The following is a 23,481-nucleotide window of genomic DNA, read 5'->3' as shown; positions in this document are numbered from 1 at the left end:
ATGGATCGTGGCGGGGTGTCACGGCTCAGTAAAAAGGCGCAACTCATTGGAAATTGGGGTTTGTTTTTTTTACGTGAAAACAATGTTAAGTAATACTGTGTATGGATGGACATATATGGTACATCAGGGGTGCCCATTACAGTGATCGCAAAGGTAGTGTGGGTTCCGGGTCACCTGCATCATTACCGTCACTTCGTAGATGTCATGTGACATCAGTCAGCTGACATTAAACCCCCTCCTGATTCGCTCTCGTCCCATGGCGCCCACATAAAAAAGTGGAGAACAAACAGCCACACACGGATAATGCAACGTTCATCTTTATTATTTTCCAATTACGGATAAAGTAACGCAGCGGTAAGATGCCTACATCTATAACAAAATTTACCTGTTCACTTGTAGCGGTTATTAATGTTGAAAAAAGTCAATTGTTACACGGCTCTGCTTCACATCATAACTCTACTGTTTCACAATATATTGAAAAATGTGCCCATTGCTGAATTGTCTTTTGCATAATAATTTCTCATATACAGTATCTATAATGTTGTATAGCAAATGCTAACTGGATGAAATACATGAACGCTACGTATCTATTTTCACTGACATACTACTCAGTTTATGTACACAGCTACAGAGAAATTATGTGTAATTATCTTTATTGCCACATTGAATTTAATTGTAAATTATTTGTGAATGATATCAACAATTTTGATGACCTATAAACTTTGACACTGTGAATGTGAAATACTAATCATTAGTATTTAGTATAGTAGTTGCAAAGTTTATCACTTAGATTTTATATATGCTATATGTTTTTATAGTAAGAGGTAGATCATTTTGATTGTGTGCACCCCTGATGTACATGTACATGTACATAAATACTCATATTTATACATTTAATAAAAAAAGATGTACCTATATATATTCTCTCTCTGTTTATAGTGGAAGTTAGATCTTTGGGACCAAGTAGCCCACAGGCTGAACAAGTGTGAGCACCCCTGTGTTATATAGATATATCTATAGCCTATTATTTACATATTGACCACAATTAATTTGAAATAAAATATCTGTCAAATATCATAAAAACATTTCACTACACTTTATTTTTAAAAACATGCACCGGAATCACCTGTCTTCCCTGTTAAAACTTGAGAAACAAGGAGTAGAAGAAAAGGCTGAGAGAAATGCATTTAAAGTAAATTAAAGCATTTGTTGTTCAAGTCTGTGAAAACGACCCTAATGGCATGACACAGCGGCGGCAGTCTGCCTCCCATGCAGCCCACCACCACAACTTCAAAAAATCCTAGGGGAAACCATGTAATGTACCTAAGCCCTTAATGAAAAATCTACGTAAGTCGCTTTCATTTACATCTTAGCAACGTGCAAATGAGTGATCCCTAAGGATTGTATTGATATTGGGGAAAAACAAAACATCCTTCACTGACGAGAGAGTTGTGAAGGAGTGCTTCTGCCGCAGAGACCTTACTTAAAAAAGAGGAATTGTGTGACAAAACCAAGCAAATCCCAATGTCAGCTACAACAATAACAAGAGAAATCTGAAACTTAATAGAGGATATACTATTGAAGCTTTTCTTGTTTTTTAAACAAGTTTGTTATTTATTATTAGTATTTCAGAGAAACCGGTGCAGTTTTATTAAACTTAAAATGTAAGCCGCTTGTGTTAATTTCATTGTTTGTACAGTCAAACGTTTTATTGATGTGAAATTGGTCCTGTTTTCTTTAAAACGCCATGTAGGTTTCAAGTTAATTGTGCAGGGTTTCATTAATATTTGATATTCATATGAGATGACGCAATTTAAGGGAAAATGAGGTTCAGACCTTTGCTGTGAAAAAATTTGCATAAACGAATTTTAATTGAAGACCTCTGCTCTAGGCTCTTCCTGGGGACAGACAGCAGTGCATCCAGTTCTCCAGTCAGAGAGACACCACGCTCGCCCCCTACTGGCAGCTCAGGGGAAAGCATGGACTCTGTCAGCGTGTCTTCCAGTGACTCCAGCAGCCCCTCAGACAGTGAGGGACTGACCCCCATCCACAGCTCGGACCTCCAGCAAAACAAGGTGGACATCCATCTGAATCTGTTGTTTAATCATACCACCACATTTGTTTTCTTCTGTATTAACTTTAGATGTGTGTACTTTTCAGCTGTCCGAGTCTTCTTCTTGCACTTCCCTACACTCCATGGACACAGGCTCATCCACCACCAGTGTCTCCATGACGCCCGTGTCTCCCTCGATTTCCGGACCCCCATGCACCCACAGACGCTCCGTGTCCCTGACCCCCATGTCTTCGTCCTCCCCAAGCCAAACTCCGGCATACAACACGCAGGCCCAGGACGCTTGTATCATCAGAGTGAGCCTGGAACACGGCAACGGCAACCTCTACAAGAGCATACTGGTGCGTCTTTAATTACTTTTTATCTGTCACTTTTAAGAGTATTATTGTATTATTTTGTGAATAAACTAAAAGTAATCCTGTCACCATGGTAGCTGACCAGTCAAGACAAGACGAGAGCGGTCATTTCCAGAGCCATGGCCAAACACAACCTAGAGGAGGAACCAGAGGAAGGCTATGAGTTGGTCCAGGTCATCTCTGAGGAGAGAGGTAGGAGTTTGGTAATGGTTTGTTTAATCTTGGTCAGAAACAAACAAGTGGATATTCAAATTGACAAATGAATTGTATAAAATATATTTTTTAAATAAATTAATATTAATAATTAGACCCCCATAAACAGATTTTTGTTCACTTTTAATATAGTTTTATATTTTTGGCAGTATTAATCTTTTTTTTGTTTTCTTAGGTTTTATATTTTTGGATAAAATTGAACATGTCTTGACAAATATGAAAATTAAATTAAGCAAATATATATAAACACCTCAATAAAAAATCGTACATTAATTTCATTTCACACATATTCCCCTCCAAAAAATAGTTTAAAAAAATTGATATTTTATTATGTTTAGAAAAAAATGGAAATTAAATCTAAAATCCAAATGTTCCATTCCATTTTCTTTCTCCATTTTCTGCAACACACCCTTCTTGAAAACGCGGACCACAACCCCGGTCAGTCAATCCAGAGGTACTGCTCTCGACCTCCATGCAATGTTCAGGAGACGTGTCAGCCAAGACAGTCCCTCAACATCCAGAGCCTTGAACTTTGCCAATGGGGACTTTTTTGACTACCCAGATAGCCCAGCCATGGTGATGGATCTGTCTTCTGATGATTCTTGTCCTCAGACTCTGCTTCCTCTATGGAAGGTATGTCAGTGGGATTGAGAAGGTCCCCAGACTCTGCTTCCTGTATGGAAGGTACAGTATGTCAGTGGGATTGAGACGGGTCTCAAAGTATTCCTTCCACCGTTGGACTATATCCTGAGTCGAGGTCAGCAGGCTTCTGTCTGTACTTCCCTCTGTGAACAGTGCTTACTGAGCACTGCTTCCCTTTTGTGAAGCGTCAGATGGTTTGCCAGAACCTTTTCTCGGCCGACCAAAAGTCGTGCTCCATGGTCTCACCGAACTCGTCCCCCACAGTTTTTGCCTCAGTTTTTACCAATACGCCTATTCGGACTCGATATCCACGTCCTTCCCCAGGATGCAGGCGAAGCTCTGCTAGAGGTGAGAGTTGAAGACTCGGTGAACGGGAGATGTTCCCTGCCAGATGTTCCCAGCACACCCTCGCTACACCCTCTGTTCACCCGCGTGTCCAGAACATGTGGATGCAGTTCTGATGATATGACTACAAAGTCGATGATAAACCTGCAGCCTAGGGTGTCCTGGTGCCAGGTGCACTTGTGGACATATGTTCGAACATGGTGTTTGTTATGGACAAACTGTGTTTTGCACAGAAGTCCAATAACATTGCCGCACGGGTTCAGATCGGGGAGGCCATTCCTCCCAATCACGCCCCTCCAGGTCACACTGTCAATGCCCACATGGGTATTGAAGTCTCCCAGTAGAACTATGGAGTCACCAGCAAGGGTGCCATGGAGTCACCAGCTAGAGTGCTCCTTAGTACCCCTCTTACAGACTCTAAGAAGGCTGGGTACTACTGTTTAGTGCATATGCACAAATGGTCAGGACCCTTCACCCCAACTCAAGGGAAATGACCCTCTCATTCACCGAGGATGACGAGCATCGGGGGCTATTAATAAGATGACACCAGCTTACCGCCTCTACACTGCAGCAACTCCAGAGTACAACAAGGTGCAGCCCCTCTCAAGGAGTTTGGTTGTAGAAGGAAAACTGGGGGTCAAAGTGAATCCAACTATGTCTAGTCGGAATGTCTCAACTTACTGCACAAGCTCGGGCTCCTTCCCCACCGGAGAAGTTTCATGTCCCAAGAACCAGATTTGGCCGCCAAAGACCAGCTCACGTTCCCTATTAATTAAAATATCCATCCAATCCATTTTCTATGCCGCTTATCCTAATTAGGGTCACGGGGGTATGCTGGAGCTTATCCCAGCTGACTTCGGGCGAGAGGGGGGTGTTATTAAAATATATTGTTAATAATTAAGATTTTCAAAAGTATATTAATGATGGCAACATTTTATAACAGTTACAAATAAACATTCAGAAAGTCACAGTTCATTAAAATTGATCTAGTCTGTATTATTTAGATTTGGCATATTTTTACTAAAACATTATGTAACAACAGATGTTGTGTGTGTTGCTTCTAAGATGACAGCTTTATTTCACAGAAGTGTGTTTGACATTGCGTTTGAGTGTTCCCTTCATTTTTTGAGCAGTTTATGTAAATATGTACAAAATGTATTTTAAAAATGAAAAGCTTTTTAAAAATGAAAAAAAGGATTTATAAAATATAGGATTTCTGTTAGACTTACACATTGTCAAAAAATTGTAATGTCAGCCCAATTTTGATCAAAATTATTTCAAATCAGATATACCATGTTCACAGGCTTTTTCTTAGTGTTGTTGTTTACGTTTTTCTCTTCAGAGCTGATAATTCCGGACAACGCAAACGTCTTCTACGCCATGAACACCTCGGCCAACTTCGACTTCTTGCTGCGTGTGCGAGGTTCTTTGGGTCGTCCAGTGCAGCTGCGTAGTCGCTGTAGCTCCACGCTGCCCCGGGCTCAGCAGCACCGCTCTAGCCTCTCGCTCAGACTTAGCAAAGTCACACTGTGACCCTGAAATACTGGCCCACTGCTCACCCCAAAGCTCTTTTTTACGGCCCTGAAGTGTGCCTCTTCCTGCCCTGTATAGCAGGCTTCTGTGACTTGACTAGTGAGCGACAGCGACGCCGTGTGGCCTCCTCTTGCTACTGCAGCAGGGTTTTGCACATGTACAAAAAAAGGGAGTCTGCAAAGCTCCTGAACCAGTATTCTTCTATAGAAGCAAACTTTATCCTGTGTAGCTCAATGAGAAGCAACCCTTTACTGACCAATTAGTGGACCTCAAACAGTATTCATGTTAAAAACAAAAACCCTTGTGTGTTAACTGTGAGCTGTGTGACGAATGCATGTGCTGCGTTCTGATTGGTTCCCTTTACTTTGTTTTAAAAAAGTCTTTTGGCCTTATTCATGTGTCTTTTATGATATGAACCACAGCGTTGCACTTGTCACTTGGTAAGAAGATGCCAATGGGATGTGAATACACCAATGAAATATGACTTCTTCGTCAGTGTTGCTTTTTTATATGTTTGTTTTTGTTTTGTAATGTCAGTCATTTGGAGGGTTGATGGAGGATTTTTTTTCTGCAGAAATGTTAATGAATTCAGGATGTCCACAGAAAAGAAACAGATAATGTGATGCCTTTGCAGCACTTTCTAAAGTGGGACAAAATCAGCATGCCCTCACTGAATATACAACAAAATTTAATGCCAATTTGAACATATCTGTGGGGTTTGACACCAAAAAGATAAATTAATGTGCACATTAAACAAATCTTGTTTTTTGATGGTTAGCTGAAGTTAGCCTAATGGCTTTTAAAAAAAAGTAAATAAATCCAAGCTGCTGTGTCAAACCCAGAAGTCCTAAAGTGTCCAAGGATGTGCTGCGAACTCACTTTTGAAAGTGCTGCTTGATCATTTGAGCCTGTTTGTTTTGATATTTTGTTATTTCACTGCATTGCCTCTTCCCTGTGTTAACACTGGTGTTGAAAGATCCATTACAACCAAAGTCACTCTGTGTGAGTGAAATCACATGTTGGCAGCACTTAAATGTGTCATCAAAAAACACCTAACAAATGTCAATCTCAGTTCTTCTTCAATGTTCTTCATTGCCAAAGACTCTTCCTCTACCTGCATCAATAAATTATTATCACTATTAGTGGCCTCTTAATATTCACTTTTATCAATGTACATTTTGTATTTTTTCTTAATTGTAAGATAACAGATCTGCTTCAGTTCAATGGATACAGTATGTCAATGTGATTTACAAAGGTCCAAGGGGGGAAAGACTGCCCTGCCTGCGTGTTTTGCCAACAAAAACACATTTATATTTATACATGCATTAATTTGAATTTTAAATATATTGTATTTCTAATCTTAAGCAGAATCTCACAGAGGACAACCGTTTCTATTGCTCCCAACACGTCAGTCTGCCTGTTCAGCATGAGCCAATGATTAGCTTTATTCAACTTTAGAGCTATTGTCTTACTTTATTTTTTATATATTTTGTTTAGAAGTTGGTATGATCATGAATTATAAATATATTTATATTGAATGTAAACGTGTAATTAATAAACATGTATCATATTTAGATTAATGCCATATTCGTTTATTGTGTGCGCTACTGTAAACGTGTCGTGACCAGGAAGGAGGCGGGCTTGTAGTTCTTTCTGTTTCTCTGACGTAACCTTTGACCTGTCAATAAGTAGTGATTTGATTGGTCAAAAGTTCATTGCACAACCCGACACTCCGCCTTCGTGGCTGGATTAATATGACCAATGTTTCGTCTAGAAGCGCTTTAATCGTGCCCATAACCATCTCAACAGTTGGGTCACCCAGGACGAGAAGTCCCATTGTCTAAAAGAAAGGTCAGTCTTCCATTTGAAAGCTCGTATGTGTTTATTTTAAACGTTTTTAGTACTACATTTTAAGTAGACGCGTTGCTAACTACCGTAGCTAAACTTATTTCACCTGCCCTCCCTCGATTTGTATTATATGCCCTCATTGTAACTAATATTTTTTACACGTTATAGAAAATGTTTAGGGCTACCTATGTCATAATCAAAACCAGGGGAAATGTAATTCACCGGGTAGTTAGTGAGTCATGTGGGGCAAAGTTCGCCATCCAGAAAGTGGACTAAAAGTTAGCCCAGTTGCTATGTCACTCCTGCTGTAGCGCTGCGTCCTCTTCAGGAAACTTTATGTCCACAGTGCAAACACTGTCCTTTTCTTTTATTTAGAGAATGTATGACAAATCTAAGATATAAAATAGACTTTTAAATGGTATTTTTGTTTGTCCTTTCACATTTGCTCAGATAGTTTCAAATTGCCTTCAACCACTATCAAGATGAATTTATTTTGGATCAATTGGCCAATTAATGAACAAATCACAATACTGTCGGTGTAGGTTCTCAGTCGTCCAGGTCATGATAATTCGCAAAAACTGTGTCGCGGTAAATGAAGTTCATCTCGTTTGTTGATGACGTTTTCACATTGAATCCTAGAAAACGAAAACATTTTTTTTTCAGTTCAGTGAGCAGCGACTTTTTGCAAGAACCAGCATAGAAGCGAGGAGCGTGACAAGAGAAAAAGAAATACTGGAAATTACGCTTGAGCCTCCAACTAGCTAGCAGTTGTACGCATTGTTGTAAAAGTTTAAGTGTTTAATTGATTTAAAATTTTACATTAGTGTTACACACTCGTGTGACCATAATTGGGATTCCTTTTACACTTGTATGCCAAGACCAGGACAGTTGCACAATTTAAGATGGCAAGAGTTTGTTTTAAAAGTGAAACCGTTTTCAACTAAGAAGTGCAGTCGCCTTGATTCAACTTTTGCGGAAGCTGTGATGTGTTTTTACAATGCCACTACTTCAGGTATCTCTCAGGTATCCTGTCATGCCGATAGGTCCCACACATATCAAAGGTCACATTGCATTTCATCGTAACATCTTGCAATTGATCTTGTCTTCAATAGAAGACAGATTGTGTAAAAAGTCTCACATACAGCGGTGTGAAATTGTATTTGCCCCCTTATTTTTATTTTTGTTTGTCACGCTTGAATGTTTCAGATCGTCAAACAAATTCAAATATAACACAAAATGCAGTTTGAAAATGAAACTTCATAATTAAGGGAGAAAAAATCCAAACATACGTGGCCCTTTGTGGAAAAAGTGATATATCAGTCTGGAAAAGGTCATAAAGCCAATTATAAAGCTTTGGGACTCCAGCGAACCACAGTGAGAGCCATTATCCACAAATAGAGAAAGCATGGAACAGTGGTGAACCTTCCCAGGAGTGGCCGACCCAACCAAAATTAACCCAAGAGCACAGCAACGACTCTTCCAAGAGGTCACAAAAGATCCCACAACAACATCCAAAGAACTGCAGGCCTCACATGCCTTAGTTCAGGTCAGTGTTCATGACTCCACCATAAGAAAGACAGTGGGCAAAAACGGCCTGCATGTCAGAGTTCCAAGATGAAAACCACTGCTGAACAAAAACAACATTAAGGCTTGTCTCAAGTTTGACAGAAAACACCTTGATGATTCCTGAGACCTTTGGGAAAATACTCTGTGGTCTGACGAGACAATAGTTGAACTTTTTGGACATCAGGTGTAACGGTGTAGTTCATAAAAAGAACATCACACCAGGAGTAAAGTATGGTGGTGGTAGTGTGATGGTCTGGGGCTGTTTTGCTGCTTCAGGACCTGGAAGACTTTCTGTGATAAATGGAGCCATGAATGCTGCTGTCTACCAAAAAGTCCTGAAGGAGGATGTCCGGCCAGCTGTTCGTGACCTCAAGCTGAAACTAAGTTGGGTTCTGCAGCAGGACAATGCGACTAGGTGTTTAAAAAAAAAAACAACAACAACCTGTAAAACACAGCCTGCAGAGCCATCCAAAACTGCTTTCAGGTCTCACTTCCAAATGCGCAAACCTCATCTGATGCGATGGCATAGTTTAACACGAGAATATAACATTGTAACATTTATCGGTCAAAAAAGAAGAAAACATGATGCTAAAACCAATTAAATGTATGTCAATATAAGCTAAGACGGCAACAAAACACTGGCATCTTAGCTTTGATGACAAAGCAAAACAGTGTTATATGTAATAATATATCTCATTCATGAATTAAATGTATTTTTCAAATATGCTGAGAGTCAACGCAAAAACAAGCTGTAGGACGAAAATGGCCCCCAGGCCACACTTTGGACACCTCTGCTGTAAGTGATAACAGTATTCCATGTAACATATGCAGCTTTTCTCCATAAATGATTAAAAAGTTTATCAGGGAGTTGTAAAACTAGAGAAGATGTCAAGCACTGCCTGTCGGGGCATGTTGCCCAACTGAGACGTTGCAACAACATTACATTTTACAGTCATACACAGCACTGTCTGGGAGGTGTCAGCAATACCATATTTTCTTTTTTCTTTTTTGCCCTTGAGTGTGAATCATCTGCTTATCTCAAATTTTAGACTCCGGAATGTAGATTTATTTATCTAGATTTATGGCATGATCTGACAATTTTTCTAAAGAGTCATTGAAATACTGTAACAAACCTGCTTTTATCATATTCCTAGAGCTGCAACAATTAATTGATGACAAATTGATGATCCAAATAATTGACAACTGATTTGGTATTAAATTAATTGTTTAATTAATTCATTAATTAATAGTTTTAATTTTAAAAGGTGTACATTTCCTCTGATTTCAGGCGCTCACATGTGAAGATTTTTTAAATTTCCTTAATCATCCATGAAAGTAGACCTTGTTGTTGTCGGTTTAAAAAAAAAAAAAAAAAAAAAATTCACATGCAGGACTAGAGCCATGGTACCCAACCTTTTTTGACCCACGGACCGGCTTGCGTTCCCAAGCGATCTAATTTAATGTATCTTATTTAAACTAAGACATGAACAACATCACATTAAAAGCACAAAATGAATGCCGACCCACCATCCACAGGTTCAAGCCTTGAGTTTTTCCAGAGAGATTATTACATCACTGTTTGACGTGTGGTAAAAGGCAGTGGGCTAGCATGAATTAACGTGAGACAAATGTGCACATTAGCACTCAATAAGTCATCAAAACTTATCTTTATGCATTCCCACATAGTATCAGCATTTGACACCAAATATGAGGTGAAATGAAAATGGTAAAAATACAGTAGTAGTCTATCTGTGCGGCATGAGGTAAAGTTAGCACACGCACAATGGACATGCGTCAAGTGAGACGGATGTAACGAAGAGAATCCGGCCACTTTTCAAAATAAAACATCAGTAAAACTACAAATTATGTGGGGGGGGGGAGGAAATGATTTTTTCTTTCTGTGCGGCCCGGTACCAAATGACCGGGGGTTGGGGACCACTGGCCTAGAGTTTGCATGCTGACCGCACAGTCAGGAGATCTGGAAGATCTGGGCTCGTATCTCCGTTGGAGCATCTCTGTGTGTAGTTTCCATTAGGGATGTCCTGATCTGATCTTCAGGATCAGGATCAGCTGTCGATCCGCTGTATTTGTAAAGATCGGATAACATCGGTTTCCACCACGTGATCGGACCGATCCGGTTGCCGTTTCACGTTCGTAACTCTGAGCAACACTCCAACATGGTAAGTGCAGTAATGCACCGCAAAGCTGGTTGCCATTCGACTAGCGCCACCCGCAAGAAGAAGAAAACGCAACACCAACATGTAGACATGTCCACGGTGTACCGTGGCGAAGCTAGTTTCACGTCGGATGTTCGACTCTGTAGCCACAGCGGTAGTTCCATCTCAACCGCTGGTTGATAATACGGACCGCACAAACACTACTAAACACATCGAAACGGCGGCAAAAAACCTTGGAAACTCCTATTACGGAGCGTGAATGGAAGCTTGCGGGGTTCGCTTAGTTTAGCTAGTGCAGCTGTGTGTGTGCACGCGACTCAGGCTGGATGAGTATATTCTCAATGTGTTGTGTTTTACTACTTTAATGTAAGGACCATTTTACATTGCCCACTGATGATGTGCAGGTGCTGAGTGGAAAAAGACGAGAGGCACGTTTATCTCTCTTTGTCACATTTGTCTCATTGTGTAAACAAAATAAAGGTGTCATTAAAATATACTACATTAATAATGCGATTGGAATGACATCTGTGCATTGGATTTAAGCGCGGCAGGCTTTATATAGATGTGCCTTTTTTTTATGATAATGCACTTTTAATGATAAAGATGTTAAACGTTCCATTCTGCCTGTCGGGGACGTCATTGTCTTCCGGGTATGTGGTGGTCTTGGGAGTTGTAGTTGACCTGTGAAATACAGTTGATTTGCTTCTTTTTCTTTTGGGCTGTTCATTTACTTCATTCAGTAATTATATTTAATTCATCTGGCCTTATTTGGAACTCTTAAGTGACATTTATGGGGACAATATGCAAAGTAAGGACATTTTGTACGCCTCTGGACGGTAGTTTACAGTCCAGTAGCAGTGATGCTTAGTGACGTCATCATCCAGCGCGGCCTGTCCAGGTCAAAACATATACAGTATGTAGGAATGGCAAGTAATTGTAGGTTCAGAGAGCGCAGTGTTGTACTGGGTTGATAGGGTTCTAGGAGGTCTTTTAAGATATACTGGTGCCTGACCATGTAGCGCTTTATATGAAAGAAGGATCATTTTAAACTCACTTCTAAATTTGACAGGTAACCAGTGCAGTGACACTAGTACAGGTGAGATATGATCTCTTTTTCTCTTGCCCAAAGTCAGCCACTAACTGTTTGCGTTTGGTTCATATTGTTTTGGTCCGTCTGGGGAAGGGGTAGAGGTCGGCAACCCGTGGCTCTGGAGCCTATTGCAGTTCTTCAGCCTCTTTGTTGGTGCTCCCTTTGAGCTTAACACAAGAAAAGAAAAGTAATAATGGTTATTTAATCATTTGTTTTTATTTTGGCTCTTTAAATGGCTCTTTTGATTGTAAAGGTTGCCGACCCCTGGTCTAGGGCATAACCGATTACTTGGTTAATCAAAACAACAAGCTTCAGATTAATCGTCAAAGAAAATAATCGTTAGTTGCAGCCCTAATCACATGGATTATATGATATTAGTTTGCAGCCTTCCATATTACCATTAAAGTTTTTCTCATGGTGAATACCAAGCAATTTCTCTTTTTTCACCTCTGTCAGACACTGAATTCAGCAGCCACAATGGCAGACACAGAGAAGACTAATGAGAGCGGAGCTGCAGCAGCAGAAGCCACTAATGGAGACCAGCAGGTGAAGTGCACCCTGACCCACCATGACACTATTTACATAAACACTCACGTCTGTTGTATTGCTTTAATCGATTTATTCTGTCCCAGGGTCAAACTGTTATCAGTATAAACTGTACAGGCGGTGTTTTAAGTAACATTTTAACATTCGTAACTAAAATAATAATAAATAGAACTAAAATATATTGTTTTTTGTTTTTTAAAGTGCTAATGTATGACAATGTTTTTTTTTTTTTTCATTTCCTAGACTGTTGTTTCTCGTGTGAGCAACTTGCCGCTGGTCAGTTCAGCATGTGGGGCTGTTGCTACTGCCTACAGCTCCACCAAAGACAGCATGCCATTGCTGAAAGGAGTGATGGGGGCTGCCGAAAGCGGTATTCGGACACTGGGAGCAGCTGCGGCCACAGGATCCAAACCTCTTTTGAACATTATTGAACCACAGTGTAGGTCTTTTTTCTCTCTGACTGAAGGGCAGTTTTTGTGTTGTTTTTTTTTTTTTTACTTTATGACATTTTTGCTGCATGATGGCCTAGTGGTTACTGTGTCAGCCTCACAAACAGGAGATTGTGGGTTGAAATCTCCCGCCTCACCAAACATGCACGTTAGGCTAATCGGTGACTCTAAATTATTCGTAGGTGTGAATGGTTTATTGTCTGTGATTGACTGGCAACCACAGTGTGTACCCCACCTCTTGCCCCAAAAGGTCAGCTAGGACAGACTCCAGCTCACCCTTGACCCTAATGAGGACAAGCACTTTTGAGAATAGATGGTCATTAGATGGATGAACGACCTTTACAGTTACTATCTATCACCAATGTTGAGTGAAAATTACTGCTGTTGTGTACTTGTTCCAGTGGCTACAGTGAATGAATACGCCATGAAAGGTCTGGACAAGATGGAAGAGAAGCTGCCTATTCTTCAGCAGCCAGCAGAAAAGGTCAGGGTGAAACCATGCACGCAAACACTTTTAACTATGTGATTTTTGTCCCTTCCCTGTTATGATTGACATTTATCAAAGCAATATTGCTAAATGGGCCGCACGGTGGTGGCCTAGTGGTGAGCATGTTTGCCACACAGTCAGGAGATCTGTGTTCGAATCTCTGTTGGGCATCTCTGTGTGGAGTTTGCATGTTCTCTCTTGTGGGTTTTCTCAGGGTACTCCGATTTCCTCCCAGGGTTAGGTTAACTGGGGAGTCTAAATTGTCCATAGGTATTAATATTTGTCTATATGTGTCCTGCGATTGGCTGGCGACCAGTCCAGGGTGTACCAGGGGAACCATTCCACTCTTATTAACTGAATGGCAACTTCCTCTTCCAGGTGGTGTCGGACACAGTGGGAATGGTGTGCCAGTCAGTGACGGGGGCCAAAGACACCATGGTGGGGGTTGTGATAGGCGGTGTGGAGCGGACTCGGGCAGCTGTCAGTGAAGGCATCAGCACCGTGATGGGCAGCAGCGTGGGCCAGATGGTCAGCAGCGGGATGGGCCTGGCCCTCAGCCGGTCCGAGAACTGGGTTGACCAGAACCTGCCACTCACTGAGAGGGAGCTGGGTAGGTTGGCTTTAGAGTTGAGGGAAGTTGGTCATACTGGGAAAGCCTTCCAATGAACCTGCCTTATGTTAGTTGGCCTGTAAACTGTCTACTTGCTATAATATCCAGCACTCACAGCTATGACACCATCACCTGTGCTGTCATAACACACCATATGCCAGATTACATAAAATCTGGGGCTAGTAGGATTCAGATATCCAGAATAAATGACTGAGCTGAGTTCAACCAATCCAAAACAAGAGTATCTAGGCTTAATTGCACAAAAGCCCAAGCCAGGATGAGCAGACACTGATTAATCAAGCCAGGTTAAACCAATTCCGGATCAGTGTGTGCATGTGGCTTCCTTAAATAGACCCCGCTATTGATCATTAGCACATCACTATTACTCGCTCATAGCTTCAACAGCGTGTATATTTCCGGTTTCCCCTCGAGCACAAAGCCTTCTGGGTAATGCAATACACATCTGCATTAATCAACACAATGAACATCTCCAAAAACGTAGTAGCACTGTGATTATGATTCCGTTTAAATTGTGCAAACGTAGCGCCATCAGACAGTACAACTTTTTTTTTTTTTCCCCATGTACTGTATATGTATTGTTCTATTTATATGGGGTGTGTATTTTATATATAGTTTGTGGTAGACTGTCAATTATCTAATCAATCATCTAATGACTGCAACATCTAAAACTATCTACAATAATTGAAAAGAATGATGACAAATGTTTCAATAATGACAGTGGGTGTAGTTGAATGTGATAACAATGTGTAGTGGGCAGTGGAATAATTATTGTTTTCTGTTTATGGTGACTGCTGACTGAAATAAGGGATGAGATTAAATAGATGCTGGACTTTAGCCTGGTCTGGAGCAGGCTAGCTCCACAGAATAAATCTCCATTAACTAACTTATGTCCGAACATATCCCACTCTCCACTAGCCCACTTTTGTGCAACCGGATGGCGGGTAAATTGCCCCAGGATAACCAAGATGTTCAGGCTTAATCCCTTATCCTAGTTTTGTGCAACAGCCCCCTGGTCCTCTTCTCTAATTATGATTATATATCACAAACAAGTAACCAAATTGCAATGCTTATTATTGCAGTGCTTTGTTTTTTACCGGCTTGAGTATTTTTTTTTTCCCCCCCAGAATTTTAAGTGCATCTTCCGCAATGGCTTTCATGACAGTGGTACCTCTAAAGTTGAATACAGTACCCCTAAATTCAGAATTTTTCCAAAATTTGGAGGTTAACTATGTAAATATATCTAAAGTGTGAACATGAGACCTCACAAGAGCAGTTATTTTTTTAACAATAGCTGAATGAGCCTCACCAAGAGAAGGAAAACATAAGAGAAGAAGAATAAGACCTTAATAAGACCTTGCCGATAAACACCCTTCCAAGCCGATCCCAAAAAATCTCTGCTTAGTAAAAACATTTATTGGTATTATTTTATTCTGTTAATTTTGTAATCTTGAGCTAAAATATAATTATTGAACAATTTATTTCCCATGTATTCATATTACTCCAAAACATGCATCAAATTTAATTCAGTTTTGTGTCTAATGGTACAAAAATGATTTCACACAAATAAAGGCAACAAAAAAAAAAAAGACAATTTGCCCAAACGTTTATTTTTTAAATTACCTATTTGCCAGGGGCCCTTGGAATTGTCTCACAGTGCTCCTGGCCAATAGCACTCATCATAAATAAATATCTACAGTTAATCCATGTGATTGGTATCAGTCATGGATAATCGGAATCGGTAGCATAAAACCCTGATCGGACCATCTGTAGTTTTTATGCTTTACAGCGGTTAACTTCTTTTTACACTTGCGTAACAATTAAGAACAATAATTAAATAAAAACTTAATATACTTTGTCATTCAATCTAAAACTGAGTATTTTATTTTTACATCTCAATATTAACAGTGGTCAACTTCTTTTTACACTTGCATGACAATATTGACATGAAAAAGAAGATAATACGTGAGGTGCATCTGTGACATGAATCACCTTTACGCCATCATCAATGCTAAAACTCGGGTTTTTATTGTTTTTACATCTCAGTATGCAGGGGCGGATCTAGCTTTTTTGAAAAGGGGGGGTGTGGCCGAGGCTGTAGGCCGAGGCGCTGGAAATGCAGCGGGGGGGGGGGGTCTGGGGTCCCTCTCCCAGAAAAATGTTTAAAATTAGACCTCGTTTCCTGCAAGCTGGTGATATCTCAGGCCAATTTTATGTCCTTAATTTCAAAATTTGTTGTTATTTTTATCCTTGGAATATATCGTTTAAGCCAAAACATTGTATTTATAAAATGACCAGTACTAGGAGAAAACCATTTTAGCTCAATTTCCTGAAATATTTTCCAATTTGAAGCAGCTGTAAATTCCGAGGATTTGAGTATAATTTTATGTTACTGGGGATCGCTTTTCTGGTTAATTTTCATTGAGAATAGACAACAGTTTTCCTTATAGTCATGATGCCAGAACCTTTATTTTGCACCTCCACCTGAACAGCCATGTACCTGTACAGCACACGTTCAATGTCCAATGTAAATTATCAGCCTGACAGTGGGTTCAGGAATAGCATGCGTCTCGGTTGCATTCTGGCATATGCGTCCACCACGCGCCCACAATTCAGATGCATGTCAGATGCATGTCCGGGTATACGCCCCCCTCTAAAACCGCGCCCGGTATGAGCAGTGATGAACTTATTTCTACACTTGCATGACAATGTTAGAACATCAAAATAAGAACTCAAGGTACACTTGTGATACAAATCGTCTTTGCATCATGCCCTCATTCTTTGTCATGCAAGCCAAAACCGAGTGTTTTATTCTTAATATTAGCAGTAGTTAACTTCTTTTTACACTTGTATGACAATTAATGTTACAGAATGAAAAATAAGGTACACAAGCTGAATCTGCAACACAAATTATCTTTGTATCCTGCCTTCATCTTTTGTTATTCAACTGAATGTTTTATTGCTTTCACGTCTTGGCAGTAGTTAACTTCTTTTTACACCTGAATTATTACATTATTATTACACTTGAAAATTAATGTAAAAAAAAACATCATGTGCACTCGTGGCACGAATCAGCTTTGCCTTCATCAAAGCTAAAAGTGAATGGTTTTTGTTATTACATCTTAATATTAGCTGTGCTTAACTTTTTACACTTTTTGTGAAAATTAATGTAAAAGAAAAAACAATTATGTGATGTGCACTCGTGACGCCTTGACACCTTTGTCAAAGTTAAAGTGTTACTGTTTTTAGATCTTAATACTAGTAGAACTGAATCTATTTTTACACTTACAAATGATGTGCGGTGCTTCTGCGTCCAAATGGCCTTTGCATTACACTAGGGGTGTCCAAACTTTTTTCGGCAAGGGTCACATCAAGACAAATTGAAGGATGCAGAAACCACTTTGATATTATTCACTTTTCGTTTTTCTTAGTTAAATACAGTATAAGTACAGTTTAAACCACTCTAGTGTAGGTCAAGATATGTTACGCTGTTACATATATTTTAAATTATTATTATTTCTAGAATATACCCCTGGGGCCAAAAAGAATGGACCTGCGGGCCACACTTTGGACAACCCTGCATTACATCATAATGTTTTAAGTTAAAACTGGGGTATTTTGTCTTTCCCTTGTATCACAATAAAAAACATGACATTACTAGATACTGTAGTTACGAAAAAAATGTTACAACTGCAACTTTAGCCCTGGAATCTTGTTTCCAGCTGCTGTGGCTGAGCCTGCCACAGGCGAGGTAACCGCCTCATCAGCAGCCACCCCCAGCTACTTTGTCCGTCTGGGCAAACTCTCAGCCAAAGTGCAAGAGCGAGCCCTCCAGCAGTCCCTGGTTCGCGCACGACAAGCCAGAGATGCCACGCACGCCGCGGTGGCCCAGATGACCAGTACACTGGATCTGTTCGAGAGTACCCGGAGCAGTTTGCGTGCAGGTGGCAACCAGATAGGTGGCGCCATGGAGCAGCTGCAGCAGCGATGGACTGAGTGGAATCAGAAGCAGGCTGGAAGTGGGCAAACTGATTCAGAGTCCAAAGATGAGACTGAGGTTTTGCTTTTATATATTTATATACACTCCTGATCAAAATCTTAAAACTGCTAAAAATTGCTACAATTTGCATTTTGCACATTTGGATCTTAATGAGCTTTTAAGTAGAGCTACAATATGCAAAAACAAGAAGGGGGAGTGAGACAAAAAACACTTAAAAAAAGTAATTTATTGAAAACAACAATTAAACTGAAATAGGCTGTTTATCAGCTGATCAAAGGTTTAAGACCATCGCTCAAAAAAAATAACAAAAAACCCTCCAAACCAGAACAAAAAATTTTCTCAGTAGAACTCAGTAATGGGTAGCTCCACCGTTCTGCTTGATACGAGTGTTTCCAGGAGGCTAGTGGGAACATTGCTCCAAGTGGTGAAGATGGCTTCGCGACGGGCATCAACTGTCTGGAACTGATGGCCATTTTTATAAACTTCCCTTGCCATCCATCCCCAAATGGTATCTATGGGATTTAAATGAGGGGAACATGCAGGATGGTCCAAAAGAGTGATGTTATTCTCCCTGAAGTCCTTGGTTAAGTGAGCAGTGTGAACTTCAGCGTTGTCCTGTTGAAAAACCCAGCTGTTACCACACAGACGAGGGCCCTCCGTCATGAGGGATGCCCGCTGCAACATCTGCACGTAACCCGCCATTTGACGACCCTGCGCCTCAGCAGCAATGGCACGCTGTGAGAGGCCTTGCTCATGCAGCTCGACAATCCAACCACATTGAAAAAGAGAAAGCTTCTTAGCTTTAGCCATCAGGAGGGCATGACAGTGTGAATGCCTGACAGAAAATGAACATTTTCAGCAGATTTTGGCTGTTATAGCCTGTGGTCTTAAACTTTTGGTCAGGTGATAAACAACCTATTTCAGTTTTTTTTTTATTTTTTTTTTTATTAAATGACAAGTTCCAAATGTTTTTTGTCTCACTACTCCTTCTTGCATTGGATATTGTATCTCTACTTAAAACCTCGTTAAGGTCCAAATGTGCAAAATGCAAATTTTAGCAATTTTTCAACTGGTCTTAAGATTTTGATCAGGTCTGTAACAAAGGACCATTTCAGTTACTATGTTTCCCTTCTCTTACAGTGCTTGGAGTGGCGGGTGCTCTCCATGGTGCGAGGTCTAAGCGAACAGCTTCGTTCGGCCAGCTCCAATGTAGTGTCAAGCGCTCAGGGTCTGCCAGGGGCAGTCCAGGACCAGCTGACGAGGGCGAGGCAGTCGGCCGAAGAGCTGCACTCCTCACTGGGCGACACCAGCACGCTCACCCCCCTCCTCCTGGATAGGAGCCGTCACCACTTGACCCAAGTATGAATTTCACCACACTTTGTCTGGGTGACTCAACATTGCGTATTTTTGTGTTTTTTTTCCCCCAAACAATTACTCTAGTGTTTTTTTGGACAGCAGATTTTTGTCTTTCCATGTATTGTAAGTAATTTTTCCCTTGGGAACGGAATGGAATTTAAGTAAATGAATTAATCTGTTCTGGAGTCAAACTGTCATAAAACCATTCTTAGCTTTTAAGTAACATTTGAACATTCCACTGTATAATGCAACTAAACTAACCCAAAATTACTCCCTCAACCATTTGTTGTGACCACAAAGGCTGGTCATGTTAGCCGTTAGCCATTATGCTTTCAGTTACATGCTATTGTATATTAGCATCTTCTTGCATGTGCAATGTTTGAACATTTTAAATGTAAAAGGCTGTATCATAAAAGTAAAATTGTTCGCCCTTTTGATGCCTGACAAGCATAACAGGAAGAAGAAAGATGTTTGCAGAGTAATACTGTCATCTAGCGGCATTTTATAGTGTATGTATTGCATGAAAGTAACAAGCGTCGCATATTGCACAATACGTGTTTTTTATATCATTTTTAATTGTACCAAGCATCCATAGCCTTTCTATGTTGCAGCAAGTTCAATTTCTCAGGTCCTATAGTTTGTAGTGTGGTGTATTGATGTTAGATATTAACTGTGTTGCTCATATTGTAATGAGCAACCAGGCCCTTCCGTATGTCGAGTACTTACTTTTTTGGTTCTATGGTTATCACATACTTTGCCCTGCTATCCTTCTGTGTTGGCATCACAAAAGTAAAAAAACAAACAAAAAAAAGCCAAAGAAAAGTGAGCAGCCAGACCCTTTCCTATGTTGCAATAGGTACCATTTTTGGTTCTATGGTTATCATCACACATTTCCTCTTTGCCCCGACTGCCGCTGTTCAGTGTTGGCATCACAAAAGTTAAAACACAAAGAAAAATGAGCAGCCGGACCCTTTTCTATGTTGACAATGAAAAATGAATGAAATATAAACCCAGCCTGCTTGGAGTCCATCAGAGGGGTACTGTAGAGCATCCCTGCTGGTGACTCCGTAGTTCTACTGAGAGACTTCAACGCCCATGTGGGCAATGACCGTGTGACCTGAAGGGGCGTGATTGGGAGGAACGGCCTCCCCGACCTGAACCCGTGTATTGTAATGTTATTGGACTTCTGTGCGAACCACAGTCGATAACAAACACCATATTCTAACATAAGGAAGTCCATAAGTGCACCTGGCACCAGGACACCCTAGGCCACAGGTCTAAGATAGACTTTGTGGTCGTATCATCAGACCTACGTCCGTAGGTTCTGGACACGAGAGGGGCTGAACTGTCAACTGATCACCACCTGGTGATGAGATGGATTAGATGGCGGGGGAGGATGCCGAACAGACCTGGGAGACCTAAACGTGTAGTGAGGGTGTCTTGGGAACATCCGGGAGAGTCTCCTGTTCGTCGAGTCTTCAACTTCCACCTCTGGCAGAGCTTCGCCTGCATTCTGGGGGAGGAGGAGGAGGAGGATATAAAGTCTAAAGAGCCGTATTCCGTGCCTTCATTGCTGAGGTAGCTGATAGGAGCTGCGGCCGCAAGGTGGTCGTGCCAGTTATGGAGGCAAACCCCGAACCAGATGGTGGACACCAGAGGCTAGGGCTGCCGTCACACCGAAGGAGTTGTGTCAAGCAAGGATGGCTTGTGGGACTCCTGAAGCAGCTGATGGGTACGGGCAGGCCAAGCAGCGCCCGGATCTGGCGGTGGTCAAGGCAAAAACTGTGGTGTGGAAGGCATTCGGTGAGGCCGAGCACAATTTTTGGTTGGCCTCGAAGAGGTTCTTGCAAACCATTCAACGCTTCAGAAGGGGAAGCGGTGCCCGGTCCACATTGTTTACAGTGGGGACGGATGCCTGCTGACTTTAACTGAGGATATAGTCGGGCGATGGATGGAATACTTTGAGGCCCTTCTCAATCCCGCTGACATACCTTCCATAGAGGAAGCAGAGTCTGAGGACACGAATGCGGACAGATCCGTCACTGTGGTGTGCTGAGATATCTAGGGTAGGGTAAAAAACTCTTCAGTGGCAAAACTCTAGAGGTGGATGACTTTCACCCTGAATTCCTCAAGGCTCTTGATGATGAGGGACTGTCTGATGAGGAACAGTACTTCTGGATTGGCAGACTGGGGTGGTGGTCCCCCTTTTTAAGAAGGGTGACCAGAGGGTGTGTTCCAACTATAGAGGAATATACACTATACAACCCCAACTATACACTCCTCAGCCTCCCTGGAAAAGTCTATTCCAGAGTGCTGGAGAAGGGTGCGACCATTGGTTGAACCTCTGCTACAGGAGGTGCAATGTGGTGTTCGTCCCGGTTGCGGAACACCAGACCAGCTGTACACTCTTGCAAGGGTACTCGAGGATACATGGGAGTTTGTTCAACCGGTCTACATGTGCTTTGTGGACTTGAAAAAGGCATTTGACCATGTCCCTCGTACGGGATTGGTGGCACGCTACTACGTGCCATTCGGTCTTTGTACAACCAGAGCAGGGGAGCCTGGTTCGCATTGCCAGCAGTACTGTAAGTCGAGGCTGTTCCAGGTGAACGTTGGCCTTCTCCAAGGCTGCCCTTTGTCATTGTTCGGTTGGTAATTTTTATTGACATAATTTGTAGGCGTAGCCAAGCAATTGAGTGGGTCCGGTTTGGGGGGCTTAGGATCTCGTCTGTTATTTGCAGACATTGTGGTCCTGATGGCCTCATCGGGCTGTGACCTTCAACCTTTACTGCGGCGGTTTGCAGTTGAGTGTGAAGCTTCTGGGATGAGACTTAGCACCTCCAAATCTGAGGCCATGGTTCTCAATCAGAAAAGGTTGAATTCCACCCTCCGGGTTCGGAATGAGGTCCTGCTCCAGGTGGAGGAGTTCAAGTATCTTGGGGCTTGTTCACGAGTGAGGGAAGGTTGGAGTGTCAGGTTGACAGGCGGCTTGGCGCAGCATCTGCAGTAATGCGGTCGCTGTACCGGACTATCGTGGCAAAGACAGAGCTGAGCAGGAAGGCAAAGGTCTCAATTTACCGGTCGATCTATGTTCCCACCCTCACCTATGGTCATGAGCGGATACAAACGGCTGAAATAGGTTTCCTCCGTAGGCTGGCTGGACTCAACCTAAAAGAGAGGGTGAGGAGCTCGGTCTTCCGGGAGAGGGTCAGAGTAGAGCGACTGCTCCTTCACATCGAGAGAAGCCAGTTGAGGTGGGTCGGGCATCTAGGCCGGATGCCTCCTGGACGCCTCCCTGGTGAGGTGTTCCGGGCATGCCCAGCCGAGAGGAAGCCTCGCGGCAAACCAAGGACTCGCTGGAGGGATTATGCCTCACAGCTTGTCTTGTAACGCCTTGTTGTCTCCGCTGGTGGAACTGGAGCAGGTGCCCAGGGACCGGGAAGTCTGGGCTTCCGTACTGAGACTGCTGCCCCCGTGACCCGGACCTGGATAAGCCGAAGAGAATGGAATGGAAGAATGAAAAATGTGCCTCGAGACCATTTCCTATGTTGCAATAGGTTCCAATTTTGCTTCTATGGTTATCATCATACTTTTTTTGGACCCTGAAGCATATTTTTCAGCTAATTTTAGTTTAAATCATAATTGGTATCACTGTTGGAGGTTCCACTACAATACATAATACAGTATATGATCCTCATAAGTATCTCCACCTTTTATATGCATGCATGAAACGGGTTATATTATGTTACATTGATGTATATTGTCCATATTTCCGTAGGTTCAACAGTCTCTGGACGGCGTGATGGAATATTTACTCAACAACACCCCACTCAACTGGCTGGTGGGGCCTTTTGCCCCAATGATCACCGAGAGGGCGGCAGAGCAGGACGCAGGGTCACATAGCTAAAGTTGAAGTCTATTCTCCATTGAGTATGGGAGGATTGTTGTGCATCTCCCAGCTTTCCTATGCACTTAATTGGTATTAATGACAGCCTTGAAATACTTAGTCCACATTATTTAAACCAGATTCTCTGCCTTTTCGTTTTAAGCACAACACGTGCCACCACACTAATTTACTGACCTTTTGCTGTTTTATGCTGTTTTAATTGCAGTATTATGTATCTAAGCAGATAACTGAGTGAATAAATTGAAATTGGTCAAACATCAGTGAAAG

The 23,481-nt window shown here is 41.7% G+C and overlaps 2 protein-coding genes across 4 annotated transcripts in view; both read left to right on the top strand.

Annotated features, from left to right (window-relative positions):
* Nucleotides 1-6,612, top strand: part of rgl1 (ral guanine nucleotide dissociation stimulator-like 1) — a 37,505-nt gene extending 30,893 nt beyond the window's left edge. Inside the window, exons 16-19 of one of the 2 annotated variants that reach the window (XM_054789581.1) lie at nt 1,892-2,075; nt 2,161-2,412; nt 2,505-2,619; nt 4,970-6,612. In XM_054789581.1, coding sequence (XP_054645556.1) covers nt 1,892-2,075; nt 2,161-2,412; nt 2,505-2,619; nt 4,970-5,160 — 742 coding nt within the window. In that variant the 3' untranslated portion in view covers nt 5,161-6,612. The remainder of the gene's footprint in view (nt 1-1,891; nt 2,076-2,160; nt 2,413-2,504; nt 2,620-4,969) is intronic. The other variant, XM_054789582.1, reaches the window with a different exon arrangement.
* A 271-nt stretch (nt 6,613-6,883) lies between these two features.
* plin3 (perilipin 3) lies at nt 6,884-23,474 on the top strand. 2 transcript variants are annotated; one of them, XM_054789382.1, is made up of 9 exons: nt 6,891-7,011; nt 11,821-11,847; nt 12,298-12,387; nt 12,631-12,826; nt 13,238-13,320; nt 13,702-13,933; nt 17,674-18,008; nt 19,092-19,310; nt 23,086-23,474. In XM_054789382.1, exons 3-9 carry the CDS (start codon nt 12,319-12,321, stop codon nt 23,212-23,214), a joined length of 1,263 nt encoding a protein of 420 aa, XP_054645357.1. In that variant the 5' UTR covers nt 6,891-7,011; nt 11,821-11,847; nt 12,298-12,318; the 3' UTR covers nt 23,215-23,474. The 2 variants fall into 2 exon arrangements, with proteins under 2 accessions (XP_054645356.1, XP_054645357.1); XM_054789381.1 differs by lacking the exon at nt 11,821-11,847 and having other exon boundaries at nt 6,884-7,011.
* The last annotated feature ends 7 nt before the right edge of the window (nt 23,475-23,481 follow it).

Source organism: Dunckerocampus dactyliophorus, chromosome 10 (assembly GCF_027744805.1).
Source record: "Dunckerocampus dactyliophorus isolate RoL2022-P2 chromosome 10, RoL_Ddac_1.1, whole genome shotgun sequence".
Lineage (NCBI taxonomy): Eukaryota > Metazoa > Chordata > Actinopteri > Syngnathiformes > Syngnathidae > Dunckerocampus > Dunckerocampus dactyliophorus.
The sequence above is the reverse complement of the archived record's forward strand: the minus strand, read 5'-3'. Positions and strand labels throughout refer to the sequence as shown.